At 38.5% G+C, this 21,344-nt stretch overlaps 1 protein-coding gene across 1 annotated transcript in view; it reads left to right on the forward strand.

Moving 5' to 3' along the window:
- The window catches only part of LOC116391326 (exostosin-1), a 175,741-nt gene that overhangs the window by 147,143 nt on the left and 7,254 nt on the right, over positions 1-21,344 (forward strand). Inside the window, exons 8-11 of the mRNA XM_031861821.1 lie at positions 2,135-2,267; positions 7,236-7,354; positions 8,582-8,677; positions 15,861-15,950. Coding sequence (XP_031717681.1) covers positions 2,135-2,267; positions 7,236-7,354; positions 8,582-8,677; positions 15,861-15,950 — 438 coding nt within the window. The remainder of the gene's footprint in view (positions 1-2,134; positions 2,268-7,235; positions 7,355-8,581; positions 8,678-15,860; positions 15,951-21,344) is intronic.

Below are 21,344 nucleotides of genomic sequence, written 5' to 3' on the forward strand. Positions count from 1 at the left end.
TGTGTGTGTGTGTGTGTGTGTGTGTGTGTGTGCGTGTGTGTGTTAAGAGCTTACTTAAGTGCCAATTCTCCACAGATCAATAGACAGCTCTGGAGCTGGAGAGAAAAACCAGAATGCCCCCAAAAAAATGTGTTTGTCTATTCTTTGTTTTCAGTATCATATACAGTAGAGTTGAAAATGTTCATAACATATTTTATTTAAGTTAAAGTGGTGCTGTTTTTTTAAAGGTGGATATCAATTATTTATGAAGAATCATTGAAATAAAAAAATTGTTGAATTGCTTAAAACCTCAATAAATCACCTGACTGTAGTCAATTGATTCAATCACTACATTGAAATTACACAAATTGTTTTAATATTAAAGATTTTTTTAAATCTTCTGTCAATTATGTGCTTAATTTTAAAGCTTAATGTATTTCACCATTTTTGTGTCACTCTGACAACATAAGAAAGAGTTTATTTTGAAAGGTTTGTATATAAGCTGTAGTTCGAGCACTTGTTTCCCCACACTCATGCATACGTTTATCTCATGCCAACGTGATAATGTATGCTTCTATGATGTAAAAACTTCTTCTTCTTCTTTAGCACCAAGTAATTGAAGCCGTCACACCTTTAGAAAGTCGGCTGTGCCTCTTCCAATGGGGACCTGAGTTCATTGCCTGCATTGGTGACAAGTGGAGAAAAAACTGAGCGAGCGGTTCTTAGCTTTCCTTTTTATTTGATATCTTCATGATATCATTTTAAAATGCATTGTGATACTACAGTATACTTCAGTGAAACAAATTGTCGCTGAACTTAAGATGCTTGTGTATCCAGAGGCCCAGCACCAGGTTGAAGTGTTGTGTCGTTGGTCTTTCTCTAAGGACCCCTGAAAGCTCACAACACTCAACATACTAACCTGACCTTTGGTAACAAGCATGATGGATAATATTAGCTAGATAACTAATGGACTCCTCCTGTTGGGATCAAGTTGATGCCCCGAATGAACAGTTGAAGTATCTACGGTCTTTTCCCCAAGCACTGCAGCTGCAGCTAAACAGCTGGCCACTTTTATCACATGTCTGGAGTTAAAGGGGGAAGTGTAGAGTCCATTATGAAGCTCCCCATGGACCAATGCTGAGTCCGGGTTTGAATCCGACCCGCGGCCCTTTGCTACATGTTGTCCCTTCTCTCTTACCCTTTCCAGTCTGTCTGTTCTGCCCATCTAATGAAAGCTAAGGGAGCAATATGGAGAGAGACGGAAGAGATGTGTGTGTTTGGATGCACATTTGGATAAAAAGTTGTTTTAATTGCCAAAACAATGTGGCTGAGTTTGAATTCATTCAAGGGAAACGTTGCCAATTTTCAAATGTCTCTGTGCTACTGCAGTGCGGGCAGAATGCAGATAAGAAATGCTTAAATATTAAATATACTGTGTTTATATATACAGTTGTGTGAAAAAGTGTTTGCCCCCTTCCTGATCCTCACTTGCTTTTGAGGATCTTTTGGTCTACCTCACTTTGTCAGGCAGGTCCTATTTAAGTGATTTCTTGATTGAGAACAGGTGTGGCAGTAATCAGGCCTGGGTGTGGCTAGAGAAATTGAACTCAGCTTTCCAAAGATGTGATAAACCAGTTAATTTATGTTTTAACAGGGGGGGCAATCACTTTTTCACACAGGGCCATGTAGGTTTGGATTTTTTTTTCCCCTTAATAATAAAAACCTTCATTTAAAAACTGCATTTTGTGTTTACTTGTGTTATCTTTGTCTAATATTTAAATTAGTTTGATTATCTGAAACATTTAAGTGTGACAAACATGCAAAAAAATAAGAAATCAGGAAGGGGGCAAACACCTTTTCACACAACTGTATATATGACTATTCTGTGACTGGCACCCTTAAGTCAACTCTGTTTAATTTGTTAAGCCGTCTGCATGAAATACAAAGACTGATGGGGTGAAAATGAAATTATTTAAATAATCTTTTCTTTCTTTTCCTCTTGTCACACATTCTTATCTTCACTTCTCTTCAATCATCTACCTCACCCACTCCTTTCTGTTTCTTGTTATCTTTGCATTTGTGTTTTTGTATTTTGTATTTTGTTCTTTTTTAAATTTTTTTTTATGCTGCACTTCCTCCCGTCTCTTCCAACTAGATCATCCAGGACCGTGTGGACTCCCATGTGTCCAGAAACGGGTTGTTGTGGAATTCCCTACCTGGTGGTCTCTATGCACTCCCCAAGTACTCAACTGACCCGGTCCAGTTCCCTTTTTACTATGCCATCCTGGGTAAGAGGTGATTTTGTCAGATTAGAGGTTTGATTTGAATAAATGCTGTTGACATTGAGTGTTTCACTCGCAGCTTTTGTCCGGATATGACCTCATGGAGCCGATTAAGAGACTTTAAAACCCTTGGCGCCCGGTTGTTGTAATTGGCCCCAAAATTCTTAAATCATAACTCATACACATATTTTTAGATTCAGTGTGACTTAGAGTATGGAGGATATCATTATATCTGACCCCATAGCAAATAATTGTTTATAAATCTGCTTAGAAATCATAAAAATAGATACTCCTTATAACTCCAGAACTTGCCTGAGAATCGTCAGATCTTTCAGTATCAAAGTAAATGTGTGATATTGTCTGTACATCCATGGATACATTGCAAACAGGAACTGTTAATAGCTAATTTGGCATACATTTAATGGTGCTCATTTTCCAAACTGTAAACAAATATAGGGATTAAAAAAAAAAAAAACTCTAGGGCAACATTACTCCCTTTTTGCATCCCACAAAGCCCCCAGTTTATATTCCAAAACTTAGAGCATGATAGATGGCAGGTGTTTGGGTGGAGTTGCAGTATGAGATGTGTTCCTCCTTAGTTTTTCTGTAAATGTAGCTACATTTCTTCCAGTATTTTCTCCAATGTGTTTCAAGTAAGTTGTTGCTTCTGCTACCGAGAGCTTGCCTGGAGGCTATTGCTGGATGTTGACTGCTCCAACAGGACTTATCTCAGGACACAAAAAAAACATATCAGAGAAATCAGCGAATCTCATGATATAGATTGCATCACTGGTTATTAACTGAATCTGTGAGTAAGATAAGCTAAATGTACAACAATATATGTACATATATATACAGTATGTGGGCCACAAGACTGCTGTTAAAGCAGAGTTCAGAAACTTAAAGCTGCAGGCAAAGAGTGAGGAGAAAGTGGACTGGTGTTTGTGTGTGTGTGTGTGTGTGTGTGTGTGTGTGTGTGTGTGTGTGTGTATGTGTGTGTGTGTGTGTGTGTGTGTGTGTGTGTGTGTGTATGTGGGTGTGTATAGATATGCATGCAGCCTAGAGAGACTGAGGCTAACTGAGATCGATGTTTGCCTTTCTCTGAGGAATTGTGGACACAAGGGTTAGGAGGAAGAAAGAAGTGAGGGATGGGAGGAAATATGGGGCAGTTTGGTTTATGTCACCGCAGTAAATCACTATTTTAGCGGCTGCCATCTCCAGTGCTGCTGCTCGGGGAATAACTTGTCGTCAATGCCGTTTGTACGACGGCCTCACTCTGCTACCTTCCTATAACGTTTTATTGCAAACCACTTGCAACTTTTGCCTGTTAGTTTAAAAAAGTTTGACTCACTACTCAGATGTAGTGGTCTCATGAGCTGTAAGAATTACCTGATTTGATGGCTCGTTATAGCTTCACTTTAGTTAGTGAAAAGTTGTGCTACGGAGCTACATTAGGTTATAAAAAACAAACAAACAAATTGTTTGACAGTATCTAGTGAAAAAAAATGTGTCTCAAAACTCCAAACTTTGATCACTGATATAATATTTTTTTGTAATTATTGTTATTTTTCTTTTGGTATTTGTAGTCTATTTCTTAACCTTTCCTGGTGCACACATCCAAATATGCCGTGCAGTTCATTAAGGGCATGTGTGCCAATGAGGAAAACAATGAGAACAATGAAGAAAGTTGGGAGGAATCCCCAAACTCACCTCCCCTATAGTCTTTCAGCTTTGTCCGAGTTTGAGCAAGAAACATAACTCGTAACAGCTCACCACACACCACACTACTGTTTTCTGACTTTTAAAGAATTTTTCAACCGTCCATTATGTGCTAAAGTGAAAAGTCCCAACTCATACTCTGTATTAAGATATCATAGAACTTTGCCAAGTTTACCATTAGTGTTTACAGCTTGTCAGCAATTTTAGGGCAATTCAAGGCGATACACTTTAAAATGCATTCCTTTCAATTTTATATAGTTTGAAATGACTACTCAAATGCACCATTAGTGTGTGAAGTAAGTGCGAGTGCAAGGTGAGCCTTAAAACATCTCAGCTTAGGGATTCAAACTTCTGAAGGATCGTGCCCCTGATTGTAAGCACATCTGCAGTCTGTCTCTCTCCATGGTGCTGAAACATTTAGAGCAACTCAATTCAATTCACTGTGCTTTACTGGCATAAATGTAACAATGAGACAATATTGCCAAAACATCAAGTGATAAAGAGATTATGAAGAATACATTAAAAGGTAAAAACCATAAAATCAAGAAAATGAAAACAATTAACAATTCATCATTGCCTTGTGTGTTTGTGTTTTTGTGAGAGTCTGTAGAAGTGAGTGTTGATTGTGTGTGTGCGTGTGTTTGTGTGTGTTAAAGTTAAAGTTCTCTCTTCTTCTTCTGCAAAACTTTTTCCTCCCGGCTACACCTCCCACAGAAATTGTGCCGCATACACATTGAGGTCTCCTGTGCAGTGATATTGGCAGTAATCTCTTGTAAAGTTTTTTAAATGTTGCTAAAAACTCTCTTCCCCCCCAAACAGAATGATAGGAAAGAGTTGGTAGAAATCCTTTGAGTTTTTTTGATTTGGAATATTGAGTTCTCTGCTTTTGCCCTCGCAGAGAATGCATCGTCTATACTCGGTCACAATGTGCTACTTGTTTTAAGGGTCAGCAGATTAGCGTCCGGTACAGTACCTCTTCAGTGACACCAGCAGGTGCAATAGAGTGGAGGGTAATAAGAAACAGACACTTGTCAATCAACAGACCCCAGCTTTTTCTGAAAAAAATGGACAACACTTATCAACACTTACAATGCCGTCCACATTTCTTTTTCCATGCCGTTTAGGACTTATTCACACCTGGATTAATGTGACTCTAACTGCTCTCACATGACAGCCGTGTGGACTAACGACCCACAAGTGACCTCAATCACTCTCAAGGTGTGGACGACTTAAAAATTGGTGCAGCAGAGGCCAGTATTTACAGACACCTACCTCTTAATATGGGCAAAGCTAAAAAAATGTTAGGCATGGAGCAGTTGTTTTTTTTGTCAGAGCCTCAGTAAAGTACTTACATTAGCTCTCTTTTCCATTATTATGTATCATACCCTAACTATCGCCCTCTAATTAGTATAACAGTTTGAAATGTATGTAATTTAATCAAAACCACGGTGGCAGATGAAACAGAAGGACTGAGCCTATTTCTGCGACCCCTCAAGGTCAGACCTTGTGCTTCCATAAATACCACTAAGCCCACCTGAGATGTCTGGTCAGGGGACCGGGTGTCAGAGAGATGGATAGAGCAACACTAAAGAGCACTCCGGCTCCACGTAACCATGAGGATGTCTATTCCCCTATTCCCACACACACCCGACACTTGCAATGCTCGCCTTCTTCAGTTGTCGGTAATATTACTCGTGTCTGCGTGTGCGTTACCATACTGCGTCTGCCGCAGGCTACCTATTGTATATTCTGAGCTGATTCAAAGCTGCTCTAATCAATATTTTTCAATTGCTTCAAAAGAAATCTGTAATGTGAAAACGATTGTCTGTAGTGAATCTGCAGCTCCCCTCAACTCTGCAGAGTGTGTTTGTTTTAGCGTCTTTCAGCTAATTGTTTTGGTTTACAACCCACAACTTTGACCTTTTGGTTCACTCACCAGTTTCAAGCAGCAGTTGGCAGCAAAAAAAAAAAAAGGCTGCAAAAAGTTGACCAGAACAGATTCAGAAGGAAAATAATGATTTAGACTTACATTCATCGAATGTAAGTACCACAACCATAACCACAACTCCCAATGGATGCTAATCATTTTTTCGATGTGTAAATAGGAAACTGTTTGCTAACAAGTTTGGCATATCAGAAGGAGATAACATGTCAATGCCTAGATTATATGTAGATAGCTGAGACTATTAACAAATAAGATGATTTTTGTATGGTTTCTCCATAAGTCACATCGCTTGCTGTTGCAGAGAGGAATTTTATTCTATTTTGTTGAAAGCTCTGCATGCATTTTGTGAGATGCTAGAAGTAATCTCAAAATATCCATGCACATTATAACCTGATTATCGTAGCATACAAGCAGATAAATAGTTTGATTAAAGCCTCAGGATAGCCCTAATAAACTAAATTGTTTGATGATCACATTAATGATCACCATGAGCCTTAATCGGCATGCAACAAAGAGAGCTGCGCTGCTCTGAGTGTGATCTTTTCTTTCATCTAAGTCCAATGATTGTGTGCTAATCTTACATTCTTACACCAGGCATGAATATAACTCTGTTTACAGAAAACAAGTGTGTGTGTCACCTTAATCTGGTAATAATCAAACTATTCGCGTGCACGTAGATACGTCATGTGACATGGCTTTATATGCTCTTCTATTCAAAGATTCAGTAAGACACAATGGTTTTATTTATTACGGAACATTAGAACATTTATTCAGAAAATGAAATCCGATCCTGAAAGCCAATGCATTATAATATTGATACGTTTCTTTTGTACAGACTGCCACAGCTGGGATCAATTTCCGTAACTCAATTTACCCATTATACCGTATACTGGGCGTCATTTATCGTGGATAGTAATTTAAAGTTTGGTTCCACTTCATTATTTCTCTTTTTGACCTGTTTGGAAATGTTTGCCACAGTAAAATGCAAAAACAGCAACTAACAAGAGCTGTTTTATTGTGAGGCTGTAGAAAATACAATTGCTCCTTATATGAACAAATCAGCACGATTCACAATCCTCTAAAGGAGACATTTAAAGAAAACTCTTGGATTAGACGTGTTTACTCGTGCTCACTGATGGGAAGCAGGGGGGTATATATCCTGTCAGAATGATTGATGACGGGTGCAGCTGAGAGCACCCTGTGTCCAGTTAACCGTTATGGAGCTTTATGGAGCGCTACGTCTGCACAAATCTGTGTTAAAGACCTAAATACAGTTTACCCATGACAACTGTTTCTGTGTGTGTGTCCAGGTAAGAGCCCGGCGCAGCAGTTCACAGCTGTGATCCATACCGTTACTCCTCTGCAGTCCCAGATCTCCCCCGTGGTGAAGCTCATCATCGCTATAGCCAAGTCCAAGTTCTGTGCACAGGTGGGAAGAGTGTCTACACCCAACTGTGATTTGGTGCCGGTTCAACGAAGGGAAATAATGAAAAACAATATTATACACATAGCAAAGTAAACACCATATAAAGAGGTGTCAATATTTTGTGATAGAAATGTATCCCTTGTACCCGTCTGTTCAGTTGGAGCCTTTGTTTCCCCTGCTTCTCCTATTTGGCTCTCCTTCTCCTGCAATCGTTGCATTATTTATATATATATTTCTTTTTTTATCGACTTACATCTTCAGGTAGTAAGATTTGAGAAGGGGGTTCAGCCATTCCTCAAATACAACAGGGTGTTAGGCCTTCTGTGCAAAATAAATCAAGCAAAAAGTCGTAATACTTGAATACTACTGTGAAGGATGTTGATGACCTGAAGATGAATCAATAAGCACAATATGCTATTGGATGCTGAAATTAAATGCCAAGTAAAGGGGAGGGGGGTATGATAGAGTATGCAGACACAAGAACTATATAAACTGCTCAAAAGAATAATTGTAGCTGCAGAGTATATCAGGAAAGACTTTACTTTAACATGCATACTCTTAGTCACAACAGTTCTTCTCAAAGTAACCTTTATTACTACTTTCTTCTATACTTTTTTTCATAAAATTATATTATAATATTTAAAAATATTGTGACCTTTTTCTTGTAATTTTATGAGGGTTTTTTTTCACAAAATTAGGACTTAGAATTAGAACATAATTATTTTGTTTGTCAAGATCCTAGTACCTTTTCTTTACAGTTGCCATACTGCTAACATTGCATTTATTTACACACATACTTGCTTGACCTTTGTGCATGATATAATATCAACAGGACTACTACCTACAATACTAACTAACTTGCTTTTACATCCCATTTTAAAATGATCAAGAGAGTTGTGCCAGATAAAGGCATAACAATAAGTGTTCAAGAAAACCAGGTTTCTTGTAGCAGATGGACAGTTTATACAGCATATTACCTATTTGCCTATAAATAACCTGTATAACAGCAGTTGAAACATACTGACTGATCAATAATGCATTTGGTTTTAGATTTTTGGAGGAACTGCCCCTTTAAAGATGAAAAACGCCTCCTGAGGCAGATTCTAAAGTATCTTTAAATGTTACTTTGTGGAAGAAATCAACTGTTTCAAACAACCTCTATGCAGAAATGTGTGTATAATGATGTTGATGCTTACATAATGTTGTAACTGACTCTATTTTCATATACAGATTGTGGTTTTATGGAATTTCGACAAGCCTTTACCTCCTAGGAACAAGTGGCCCTCCACCAGCGTGCCTCTCACTGTCATTGAAGGACAGACCAAGGTAACAGCTGCTGGCTTTTTGCATCCATTATGTTCTAAAAGATACTTTTTTGCATAACAGTGAGGAGATTTATCTCACCTTTCTAAAAAATGATTTTCTCAAACGCTCTTTGAGTTTTATGGCAATGAAAGAACCGACCCTTTGGCTGCTTTCTAAATGCCACAAACCTCAACTTTAAGACACCAGAGAGGAAGGATGAAAACATGTTTGGGTTCAAAGGGGAAAATACCTGTTGGATCTTAGGGATTTTAGCATGTGCAAGTCATAGGTACTAATACAAAGACGCCTCTCCTACCTCATTAGTGTTTCCACGCATAGTCTTACTTTTCAGCTGCAGCTAAAACAGAAGTTTACAGTAAAACCTTAATTTATCGTCAAATATATCGTGCATACATTACATTTGACCTCTTTATTTAACCCATCCTAAGCATTTGGGACGCAGTGGGCTGCTGTTAAGCGGCCCGGGAGAGACTTGGGGTTCAGTGTCTCGCTCAAAGAGACTTAAACATACGAACAAGAGGAGCCGGGGATCCAACCTCCAGCCTTGCAATTAAAGAATGACCCGCTCTAACCACTGAGCCATAGCCGCCACCAATATTTAGAGCGCCCCTCTAACTTAACTGGCAAAGCGCTTTGAGATATGCTTCTTATTCACACACACATTCATAAACCTCTGGTTGCGGAGCTGCCATTCAAGGCGCTGGCCTGCCCATCTGTAGAAATTTGGGGTTCAGTGTCTCGCTCACGGACACTTCGTCATGCAGACAGCCGGAGCGGGGGATCGAGCCCCCAACCTTGAGATTAAAAGACAACCCGCTGTACCTGCACCACAGTTCAGCTGTGATGGAAAATACTTTTTTAGATTATCTAATCTGTACATGTAAACTACTCAGACATTCCAACAAATGGCGTGATTCAATGACTTGCACCTCTGTCTCATATTGCAGAGCAGCATCAAGCGCAGAAGACTACTCTAACTTTACAAATATGTCCTCAACACATTATTACCTGTGATCTCACTATTAGATATTTTGCCTAAGAGGACAGGAGAGGCTTGGATATGACAGACTGATCACTGTCAGCCTTTAGCTTTGAGGTTTTAATGATCAAAATGTCTCCTGAGGATTCACCCAGACTCATGAAGAGGAAAAATACACAATATTTTGACATAAGAGAAAAATTGTGAATTCTAACACCTCACCAGCACAGGTATTGAAATCTAAAATAGACCTCAAATGATCCTGTGATGTGCATTTGGAGTTTTGCGATAACCTCAGGGAGGCATTCCGCTTCATTTCATGATAGATGATTCAAGAAATTAAGCAAAGCACCGGTGAGAACGCCAGATGTTCAGACCCGTTGGGGTTGTTATTATATTAAAACCCACAGCAAAACAAGTGTGGACCTTGATTAAGGCTAATTAAGGATGAAATGTATCAGTCAGTTTTAACTTTTCAAGCCTGAAATCACTGAAAAAGGCTTTTATTTGCTCTGTTATTTGTTTTTCATTAACAGTCATGTAAGTAAACAGTTTGTTGAATATGTTTGATTGCTATCGACAAAACATTTTATTTTGTTCTTTTTTGTTGCTCTGAAAAGTAAAAAGTTAAAAATATTTCACTCTAAAATGTAGTGGAGTAAAAGATGCATACATTTGAAATATCAGTACTAAAGTATAGAGCAGGTACCTCCCAATGGTACTGAAGTATATTTAGTTGAATAAATGTACTTAGTACTTAGCTACATTCCCCATTTGTAATAAAAGCAAATATTGAAGTCCTCCAAATAGAATGGAATGCCAATCATGTGAACTGTTCTATGTTAACAGCTATAGAGAGACAACTCTGCTGGAATGAGAGAGTGATATATTGAACAGTGTATTCGATTGCGTTCCATCCTGTGTTGACTGTATTGTAATGCAGTGCTATTTCAGGTTTAAATAGGCTCTTGATAATGTGAGATTGAAGCAACAGGAGATTTGATTCAGCTATTAGAGCGAAGCCGCCAGTGTGACTTTGTTGGGATTGTTGTCATTTGCAGTATTATGGGATAATATCCCGTCCTCGCATACACATGAACTCACGACTGTTACATGATGCTGAAAATAGTCTTGTGTTTTTTTCAATTTACTCATTTTCACAGCTATTCAATCAATCAAGCTTCTTCCTAAAAGCGCACACAGAGTCACATTCTCACTCGTTCATTCACTGATCACCAACATGCCAAGCCACTCTCTCTCTCTGATCATGATGCTTCGTGGTCTAATTGCTTCTGTTTGTTTTCACGTAAATGTGTCCCCCTTGAAATAAAAGAACAATGTTTCCACTGGTGACAATAAAACGCGTCTCAAAGGCAATAACATGCGCTTGTGTGAGTGTGTGCCAGTACCCAACAGCGTCTATGGTCCTATAATTAGTCATGTGGTATATTGTCGTGCAGCCCGCACAGCTGCTCTTCGGTGTATTTTCTACCAAGCGCCCGCTGTGTTTGTTCCAACTATCATAACACTCACAGAAAGTTTGCAAATTGCCCTGACTGAGCGCAGCAGCGGAGTAATTTGCTGTTGCTTATGATTGTATCTACTCTGTAATGCTGAGTTGATACATTCCATCAGCAAGCTTACTCACGCTTTCCTGTTCTTCCGTTTGCTTCCACTCTTTTCATACAATAAGATACTCTTGAATTTATTTCATAATTGTCCCACAGGTCTTCTTTTGAATCCAGTTTCCAGACCAACAGTTTTGATACATCTCCAAAAATTTTACAAATAGGGAGCATAACAAGAGTTTAAACTTTTAACAATTCAGAAAGAAACTGACTGCAGGTTCACTAACATCAATGAGTTGTTGTTTGGCAATAAAGGTTTAAAATGATGCAAAGTAGACACACTGAAGTGTGATATGTTTAAACTATTATAGAGCAATCTAAAAAAAGATTACATTCTTTTCTTACATTATTGCCACTACCTTTATACTCTTGTTTTACTTTTGTTAAACAAAACCCAGCCATTCGCCAGGCATGTCTTTAACATTTGATCAGTGCATTGTATTAAAAGCTCCCAGCAATTTTCAACAACTAAAGGTGCTAAACATAAGATTTAGATTTCTATTGCCTCCATCTGGCTCTCCGCGTGTTGACAGCCGAGCCAGTGGCTCGCAGTGCCAATGATGCCAATAGAGCCAGCAGTGTTTGGCTGAGTGGGAACAGGAGGGTGGGTGCGACGCTTTTGCGACAACGCCGTCGTTTGGGACACTGTTATCGGCTGAAACCGCCGCAAGAGCGCAGTTTAGAGCGGCGGCCGTGAGCTGTTTAGTTGGGCACGCTCGCATACATTAAAAGCAGGTAAACACTACTCCACAATATCTTTACAAAGAAAATTGTTGTTCTGTGCTCTATCAATGCTCTGAATATCAAATTTAGCATCTTTAAACTTGCTCAGAACTATGAATACAGTGTGTGGATCTTTTGTTTGATTCTGGCCTTAGGTCGATTTTTCTGATTTAGCAGTCGTTGAAGTTTTTTTAACACGCGTACCCTCCACCCTGTTCATTTTTATTGCAACTTTTCCAATTAGGCATTACAGATGGATGCCCATGTCAAGTGAAATGCAATTTCAACAGAGATTTCAGAAACTTACATCCATTTGATTAATAAATGAACCCTGTCCAATGTGTTTGTACGCTTTGTAAGATAATTTATTCACAGTAGAGATCCTGACCCTGTTACATGCCTCTCTGACCTAACTCTTTCTTGTTTTCTGTCAATACACGCAACACAACATATCATCAGAGTTTACACTGGGTTTCCGATTTGGCTGAAGCCATCTAAATGATTCCGAATTGTACAAGTTTAAATTATTTAGCAATTGTTTAAGCACACAAGACGTATGGCTGACTGATCAGATGAATCAGGTCACTCATAACTTGACCTTGGTATAAGTGAGGTCCTGCTGTCTAAGCATTTATGACCCACACATCAATACTATCAAAGGATTCCCTACTTTCACTGTTAATATGTCGACTATATCTCACCTTCATCAATCACCTTGCAAAATGGCATGTGTTGCCACCACACCCCGCATTTAATATTGATAAGTTAATCTTGAAAATTGATCCTGATTCCTTAGCTATGCATTTAAATTATACCAAAGGATCATAAAAGTGAAGAGTTGGCAAACTGACTATTTTACCATGTCAGTTCTAACACATTGCAGATTGCACTGAATAAAAATCAAGATTAGCCAAGAAACTAAGATAAGGTAAGATTAAACTTGATTTACCTCGAGAAATTAGTCAGCCTGCAATACAAAGAGTGGGGAAGAGTGCAAATGTAAAAATGTAAAAGTCTAAGATAACAATAACAACAAGGTGCAAATTAAAAATATATAAAATTCTAAAATCCGGTTCATAAAAGATAGAGGGCGACTGTTAAATTCATGAGAAAACAATATAAGTTTGTGCAGCTTTAACTCCAGTCCATGTCAGCTGTAACACACAGCAGATTGCAGTACTGTATACTAGGTGATGTAAACCTTTATAGTCGTTTCCATTTAGACCATGAAAGCACATGAAATGGAATTACCTGATGAGCGTAGTCCAATTACCAGACGTCCACAATGGAAACAAGTTATCCTTTAACTTTTTTGTGTTATATAATGAGATGCTCATCAAAATGTTCATCATGAGAGACAGGATCTGTCGATAGTTTATGGTGCCGATAAATGAAGATGTGATCTTTGACTTTTAGCTGTAATTTACAGATATCTGGATAGATCTGTGACACAAAGAGAGACCAGATATCCTCAAAGACGCCCCTTGAAGTAGCAGGAGTCATGGCAAATACAAAGAGGGGAAATGGGTGAAAGGAGAGCGACAAAGACGACAAAGATAAGGTTCAGACCATTGAACTGCCAGTGATCTCAGTGGGATCTAATCTCTGTCCAGAGGCAGAAAAGCATTGACACCTGCCAGAGGGAAGTGGGGTGACGGGGGTTTTGTATGTCTGTATGGATGTGATGTGAATTCATTTTGACAAATCACAATAAACGAGACCAAGATTCTACAGCCATGCACATGCATCCCTGTGTGGCTGTACTTAGGCGCAGCGCTGCTTTGAGCTAATGTCAGCGTGTTCATCTAACAATCGAGCAAGAAATCTCTGTCTGTGTGTACATTTGTGTATGTGCCCTTCACTTATTTCGGAAACCGTCAATCCGATCCACTTTACTTACGTTAAGAGATCACCCAAAGTTTTTAGGATTCATCCTGCCCGATCATGTCAATGCCAAGTTTCATGACAATCCATCCAACTGTTGAGATATACCCATCTGAACTTAGATGGTAGATTGACTCTTGAACTTGGAAATGGCAGCTGACAAAACAAACTCAACTCAATGTTGACTTATTGACTTATTCGGACCATGTGATATGGTTGAAAACAACCATATCACATGGTCCTCATCAGCTGATTAAGATTTCGATTGGTTTGTCAGCTTCTTTTTTTAAAGTCCAGAATGATTTGTCAACTTAATTATGTAATAAACAGTTTTTGGTCTAATATATTTGTAAAGGGGCATTAAAAACTATTTCAACACTTGATGCAAGAGAAAAACAATGAAAGAGGCTCAAATCAGTCAATCATCGGCAATGAACAAGGGGCCCTTTGAAATAAACCTCTATGAAGGTGCTGAAGGATGCTGGGAGGTCATAATGTAAATTGACCCTTGACAATGTGTGTGCATTGTGCATGGGATTGTGCATATGCTTCGTATTACTCATGGGAATCTTTAATTTCATGAATTTACTGCATTCCGACCATTAATCCAGGATGAATACAGTTCATAATCAGGCAAGTGGCTAATTTACTTCAGCCAATAACACTGTGATGGCAGTTTTCATAAGAAAGCTGAGAGACTGTTACACTAGTATGAACCTCATCCTGACAGAACTAATTACCTGCCTGCTGATTATAGGGCATCCATCCAAAGAAAATACATTTTCTGCCAAGAGTACTGACTTTAAGCAGTGAATTAATGCATTTTTTTATGTGGCACTCTCAAATAATTTAGGAGATTTGCATTGAAATTCATTTGATGTTACACTGAACTTCTTGATGAATTTGCAGTCAGCATTCATCGGCTCATTAATAAGCTGAGATGGAAGTACACATTAAACTTGCGGATATTTGTGGCCTTGCTTTGTAAAATAAGCCTCTTAATATTACCCCTGGGGCGTATGGATTTTATATACTTTATTTCAGACAGACAGTGAATCTGTGTTAAATGCCACTACTGTGACTGTAGTCAACACAGAGGTCCATTTCAATTACATAAAACCTTAGTTGACCAAGATAAAAGCCCAGAAATAAAGACATAATTACAGCCAGTAAGTTTTCGTCAAACCTAATGCAGAGATAATCATAATGGTTGATGAATAGTTGATGGTACAGATGATTCAAAATAACCATTTTTTCTTTGAAAGACACCCAGAAAAGGGCTCACATTTTGAGGTTCTACCCACTGAATAAGTAAACATTGGTCAGAGCGATCACAAACTGTAACGGTGTGTGAGAGCAATGCTGCAGTGTGTAACCTGGTGGTTCTTTCATAAAGTCAACATCTGTGCTCTGTTTTCTTTTTCTACTCAACAGTTCAATAATTTACACTTTAGTTACAGGTCAATAACATAATCAGCTGCAGCAACTCTCTTTAGGCCAATGGATCAAGGTCTACTACACTTTCTGTTAGGCAGTGAATTGATAAAGACTCACACAAAACCTCTTAAGTCAGCTCATTGATTGATGGACACACAAGAGGTTGTGAAACAAAGACATTTTGTCATTGCTTATTTTGCCTTGATTTTTCACACATTGATACCATTTCTATACCTCTTAAGATGCTTATAAACATATATCCTGAGATAAAAAACTATGGATTTTCTGTTCAAATCTTGCCAAACTTACAATCTCTGTTTTGTTTCCTGTCACTCCTCTATAGTTATCTAATACAAGTATAAAATACTCAAAAAACGAATGTGAACCAAAACATTTCAGCAAGTACTGGCTACAGGTCAGTTACCACTGATGCTTATTGCCACATCACAAAAATGTAATTTATGTTGCTTTAGATGGGATATTTATATCGATACATTATAATGATCTAAGTTTTGTCTTTCTGTCCCTCCAGACGATGAGCAGTCGTTTTTTCCCCCACAGCGTCATCCTCACTGATGCCATTCTCAGTCTGGATGAAGACTCGGTTCTCTCAACAAATGAGGTGAGTCGCTGGTGACTAGTCAACCAGTTGGCATGACATTGACCCTTACAAACTGGTAAACTGAGACACTGATGCTTTATCAAGAAAATGAGGTGAATCGGCTACATTCCCAAGACACAAGGCAACCAAAACACCATTATCAGACATCTGATCTGATCAGACACCAAAAACAGACCAAGAAACTTCACATTACCTTTTGTGATTAGAAATGAACAAACACAGGACTTTCACCCAGGTGACCTCTGATGGTGTAAACATTTACTTTACGCTTTTTCCGTAAGGTTGTTGTTCGTAAGGTTGTTGTCTGTAAGACTTTTTTCCCAATAGTTGTTTTCTGTAGGTGTTTTTCTGTAAAGTTTTGTAAGGAAATCCCCTGAGAGCAGTTGTTGTTTATTTATGGTTATGTTTTTATGTTTTAACATTACACCGTTACGTTTTTATGTAATGTTACGCTGTTACGTTACGCTGTTACGTTACACTGTTACATTACGCTGTTACGTTACGCTGTTACGTTACGCTGTTACGTTACACTGTTACGTTACGATGTTACGTTACGTTGTTACGTTACGTTGTTATGTAGTTTTCTTGCCTAAACCTAACCGATCTTTTCACCACATTAGCCATGTGTCATTGTGCGTTTCTGCCAACATTTATTCTAATGACTGTATTGTTTTATTTGTAGCTAGCAACTGGCAATTATTTTTTGATTGCCGGAATGCAAACTATCACTGGCAGATTTAATCAGATGTAGCTAGCTCGCTAGTTAAGATAACATTAGCTCCATGTTGGTTGGTGGCAGGTGACTTGTTTTAAAAATGAAGCATGTCCGAGGCAAAACGTCAACTCTAGTATTATAAGTATTTCATCCTGACGTATCCCTGTTTGGCTGATTAGCTTACATACTGTTCTTCATACATAGTTCACGTTTTACATAATAAGAAGAAAGGCATTTAGGAAGAGGACTAACCGATGTGTTCGACGGACATAACACAAACTCAGAGGACGTTGCTTTTGCTGGAGTTTAAACTTCCAAAAAAAAAGCGTCCGAGTATCATCTAATATGACATGTTGCAAAGTGTGGCAAGTGAGCACAAACATAGATATACATTTTTGTACTTTTGCCCACATTTCTAGAGGTTTTTTCAACTTTCAGAACAACTGACTCCACGTAAAGGGATCGCAACATTTTTGAATAACTCCACCCACTGAAAGACTGAAAGACACACTGGCAATGTATTTATAACAAGCTACAGTCTTTGTCAGCTTTTGGCAAAAGGTGGTGATGTCTTAACACCGTATTGATCCTTTCCCAAATTAGGCAGTCAGTCCACGCTCAGTCATGAATACCATTCATTACAAATGAATTGCCAAACATTGCGATGGCCACTGAACCAGGGGAAGAAAATGTGCTTTGCCTTTAAAGGACATTTACAAATGCAGCAGATAAAAATAAACCAAGTAGGAAGTTTAGCAAAGCAAGAAAGTTCAACAGATTAAAAATACAAAAGACAGAGATGTCAATATCGTGGAGGCTCAGTGGTTTGCCAGGATGCTCTAGACAGTCTTGATTAAAATAAGTGCGATGTGGTGTTAGAATAAATACTGTTATGGTGTTCTTTTAATTAAACTAAACACTGAGGAAAGAAAAGGAGAGAGAAGTGGGTAGGGTAAAGAGGAAATGGAAGAGTAGAGTAATGAGGACAGGGTATGAAATTGTAAGAAAAGACGAGATAGGAAAACACCAGATAAAAGATAAATATGAGAGAATGAAAAGAAACCAAGGGAAGGGAAAGAAGAGAGAAGTGCACAGGAGAAAAGATCAGAGGTAGCAAAAGGGGAAAATGTAAGGGAATAGAAAAGCAGACAGAAGGATAGAAAGCAAAGGAAATAGGTAAAGGAGAGCAGAGAAGCACATTGAACAGGGTATAATGCAAAACGGAGCGCTTTCACCGAGTCGGGAGTTTTACGAGAGCCATTACCTCTGTGTCTGTATCATTACACTGTCAAAACTCCTCTTTGATTAAAGTCTCACTTGTTACTTAAGAGAGAGGATGGGACACACCCCAATGCTTTGTTAGATTGACACTTTTTTTAAAAGACAAATTAGAAACCAATGAATTGTCTAAAGCAGTCAAGAGAGGAAATAATGTTTCAATTCACCCTTTTTTAATCAAGACTTTGACATGTTAGCAGTTAATGGTATGATTCCTTAGGCTTTGAAAATACTGAAACTTAAAAAATAGGCAAACTAATTAACCAGGCCAATACATATATTACAATATTACATTTATATTCTTTTTTTTTGTCTTCTTTTCAGATTTTCGAAACTGGTATATAATTAAGGTTTGTAGATCTAGTTATTTTAATCAAGGTGTTGAACTGACACTTTGTAGAACCACAAAACTCATCAGTTAATTGTTTTAATGTAAACTAGTAAATCAGTTCTTAATACAGGTCTGATGAAGCTGAGGGACAGTGAACTGTGAGACTGATAGCAATAATTAAAATAAAATAATGCTGGATTAAATAAATGCATTGTTACCTCTAAATTCCTCATGTGTAGATATACTTGAGACAATTTCAATTCAGCATGGGTCGGACTTCACCACTAACAATGAATAACCCAATATAGATACATTTAATGGCTATTTCGGGTAAAAGAAATGTAATAAAAATAAAGTTTCATATGTTTTAGGCCTAAAAAGCAACAAAAATAAAAATGATCAGGAACAGCTCATCTGCGATGCTCAGTGAGTGCTTCTACTTTGAGAGTCATCACAAGTAGCAGCCTCGTTTCTCTCTAGCTTTTCAGCGAGTAAAAGATGCGATCCATAATGGATTGTGAAGCCCAATGAGCCCAAGAGATCCAATATATCTTTAAACTGAGATGTTTTATTGATGGGAGCGAGTCAATGTTCACCTTTTCTACGCTGGCAGGATCACAATTACACTTTATTGCACTACAATTTGTGGCACAGCAATATGAGCAAGTTTGTACAACTAAACTTTTATGGGCGCACAGCTTGTTTTATGAAATGAGGAAGAAGAAGAAAAAGAAGATGTCAGAGAGAGAGAGAGAGAGAGAGAGAGAGAGAGAGAGATATCATGAAGGGGAAGTAGAGGGAATCTTTGCTGTGCTCACTAACCCGTTCCTCTAATTGCCCTTCTAACATGGTGAGGGGATTTATTGAAAGGAGATGAAACATGTCAAGTGAGTGAAAATGTGCAAGAGAGAACATTACGCTTTTAATAGGACTTTTCATATTATAATACCTCAGTGGAAGAATGGCTGTGCCAATTTCATAATTACATTGTTTCAGCTCATTAAATGTATGATTATTCCATGAAGAGAGATTAGAGACGGGAATACGACTGGAAAAACCTGACAAAGCTTTAGTCTCTTATTGGGCGGCCAAGCATGCTGCAGAGTTGTGCCCTTTGGAAGACTTTTTCAATATGGTGGATTCGGAAATAGTTCCTCAACAGCAATGGCTGAATATGTATCCTTTTTTCATTTAGGGGCCTGTCTATGTTGCAGGGTTTGGGCAGGTTTCAGCAGTGGCGGAAGAAGTATTCAGATCCTTTACCTAAAAGTACTAATACTAAGCTATGAAAATACTCCATTACAAGTAAAAGTATGCAGACAAAATGTACTTAAAGTATCAAAAGTAGACATGGTAATTTTAACTCCTTTATGTTGGGTAGTTTAATCTACAGCAATGCATCATATTCTATATGATCATTATATATCTGTAGCATTGCTGTCCTGAGAGCCAAGTAGCTCTAAAAACTTAACTTTTCATGAGCTCAGGAAAACAGCCCTGTTTTCAGCTTTCTGACGATGCATTTTCCAGCTGATCTTTTAAATAGTTGATTTTGTGTGATTTAGTGCAAGTACCATCATTTTGACATGTAGGACTAGACCAAGGTTACGTTCGGGGGTTTTGGACTGATCCATAGTCTGAAGTACTGTATGGATGTAGATAACTGGATCATGGTCTGCACTGTGTACTATTCTCACTAAGTAAATAGAAGGCAGTAACGAGGGGTTTCCTTAAGAGGAGACAAGCCCCCTGCAATTAGCTTGTGTAATGAAAGACTTCTGCATGAGAAAGTCCAGTTTGTAAATGTATGGAAAATATTCACACTATATGTACAGCAACAAAAAATACAGTAAGAGTAGAATAGAACTGATTCGAATAATATCAACAGTGAAGTTGCACAAACACTGGTAAAGAAAGATGTGCCTTTGAGTACAAATTCAAAGCAGAAAACTGTTAATTAACACTGACAACCTATGTGCAACACTGAAGTCACACATGCACATGTTAACTGTAAGGGAGCATGGGGAATTTTAACACAGTTCCCTGCATTGTTTCCACAAATTCACAAACTTTATTTTTTTTCATAGATTTACATCACATATCTTGTCATCTGTGCAGTGCAAAAGTGTCGTGCCCACCATCCGGTTCCCCCTCAGGGAAACACTTTTAGCTCTGTCAACACTGTTGCCATTGTTTGCACTGTTAGTGCTGTTAGCACCTTTAGCTGCGAGCCACCGGCACAGACATCGCTATGTTCGGAGCCTTGAGAGGCAATAGATATGCTCTGAATATCGAATTCAGCACCTTTAAGACAAACCTACAACATCTCACACATTAAACTTTCTGCGTTGGTATTTCGAGCTGTCACTGTCAGGAGCCATAAGCAATCGATTCAAATAAACTAGAGTTCAGGGCAGATAATGGAAAGTTTGACATTCTTCTGTAAGTGTAAATGTTGGCAAACACTTGAGGCCACACGTAACCACACACCACAGAGATGTACCTGGTGAGAACAGCTGTAATTCAAAAGATGCCCTGAACTACAAACCTGCAGTAGCCGCTTGTGGCCACAGTGTGGTCCTTACGCCCCAGCTGGTTGTCCTGGATCACGCCGTGACTGTTGGTAAAGCTTCAGCAAAGCCACAGCGCTCTAAACCTGCTGGATGCAAGCTCAGTTTAAGACACATTTTCCTCACTTTTATCTCCCTGAAATCAGATGGTAGTTGACAGTGAGAGCGCCGCAGTGGCATCACTTCACAAGGAGCAAAAAAGAAAGAAACAAAAAAATGAGATTGAAAACTCCTCAAAACATATTGGAAAAAGACCACATACTGAGGGAGGACGCAGGCTCTAAGATGTGATGTAGCTTCTTTTCATCTGATAACATTGGACATGTTAAATCCAAATGTCGGGAGAGATTTGTCACAGATCTATTGCTGGATTGACCCCCTGCTCCCTGGATCAATTTTGGCCTTGTAGAATCTATTAGTATGTATCACAAGCACACACACACACACACACCTACACACACACACACACACACACACACACACACACACACACACACACA

The sequence above is a fragment of the Anarrhichthys ocellatus genome, unplaced genomic scaffold (genome assembly GCF_004355925.1).
Source record: "Anarrhichthys ocellatus isolate YVR2014 unplaced genomic scaffold, GSC_Weel_1.0 scaffold25, whole genome shotgun sequence".
Taxonomy (NCBI): domain Eukaryota; kingdom Metazoa; phylum Chordata; class Actinopteri; order Perciformes; family Anarhichadidae; genus Anarrhichthys; species Anarrhichthys ocellatus.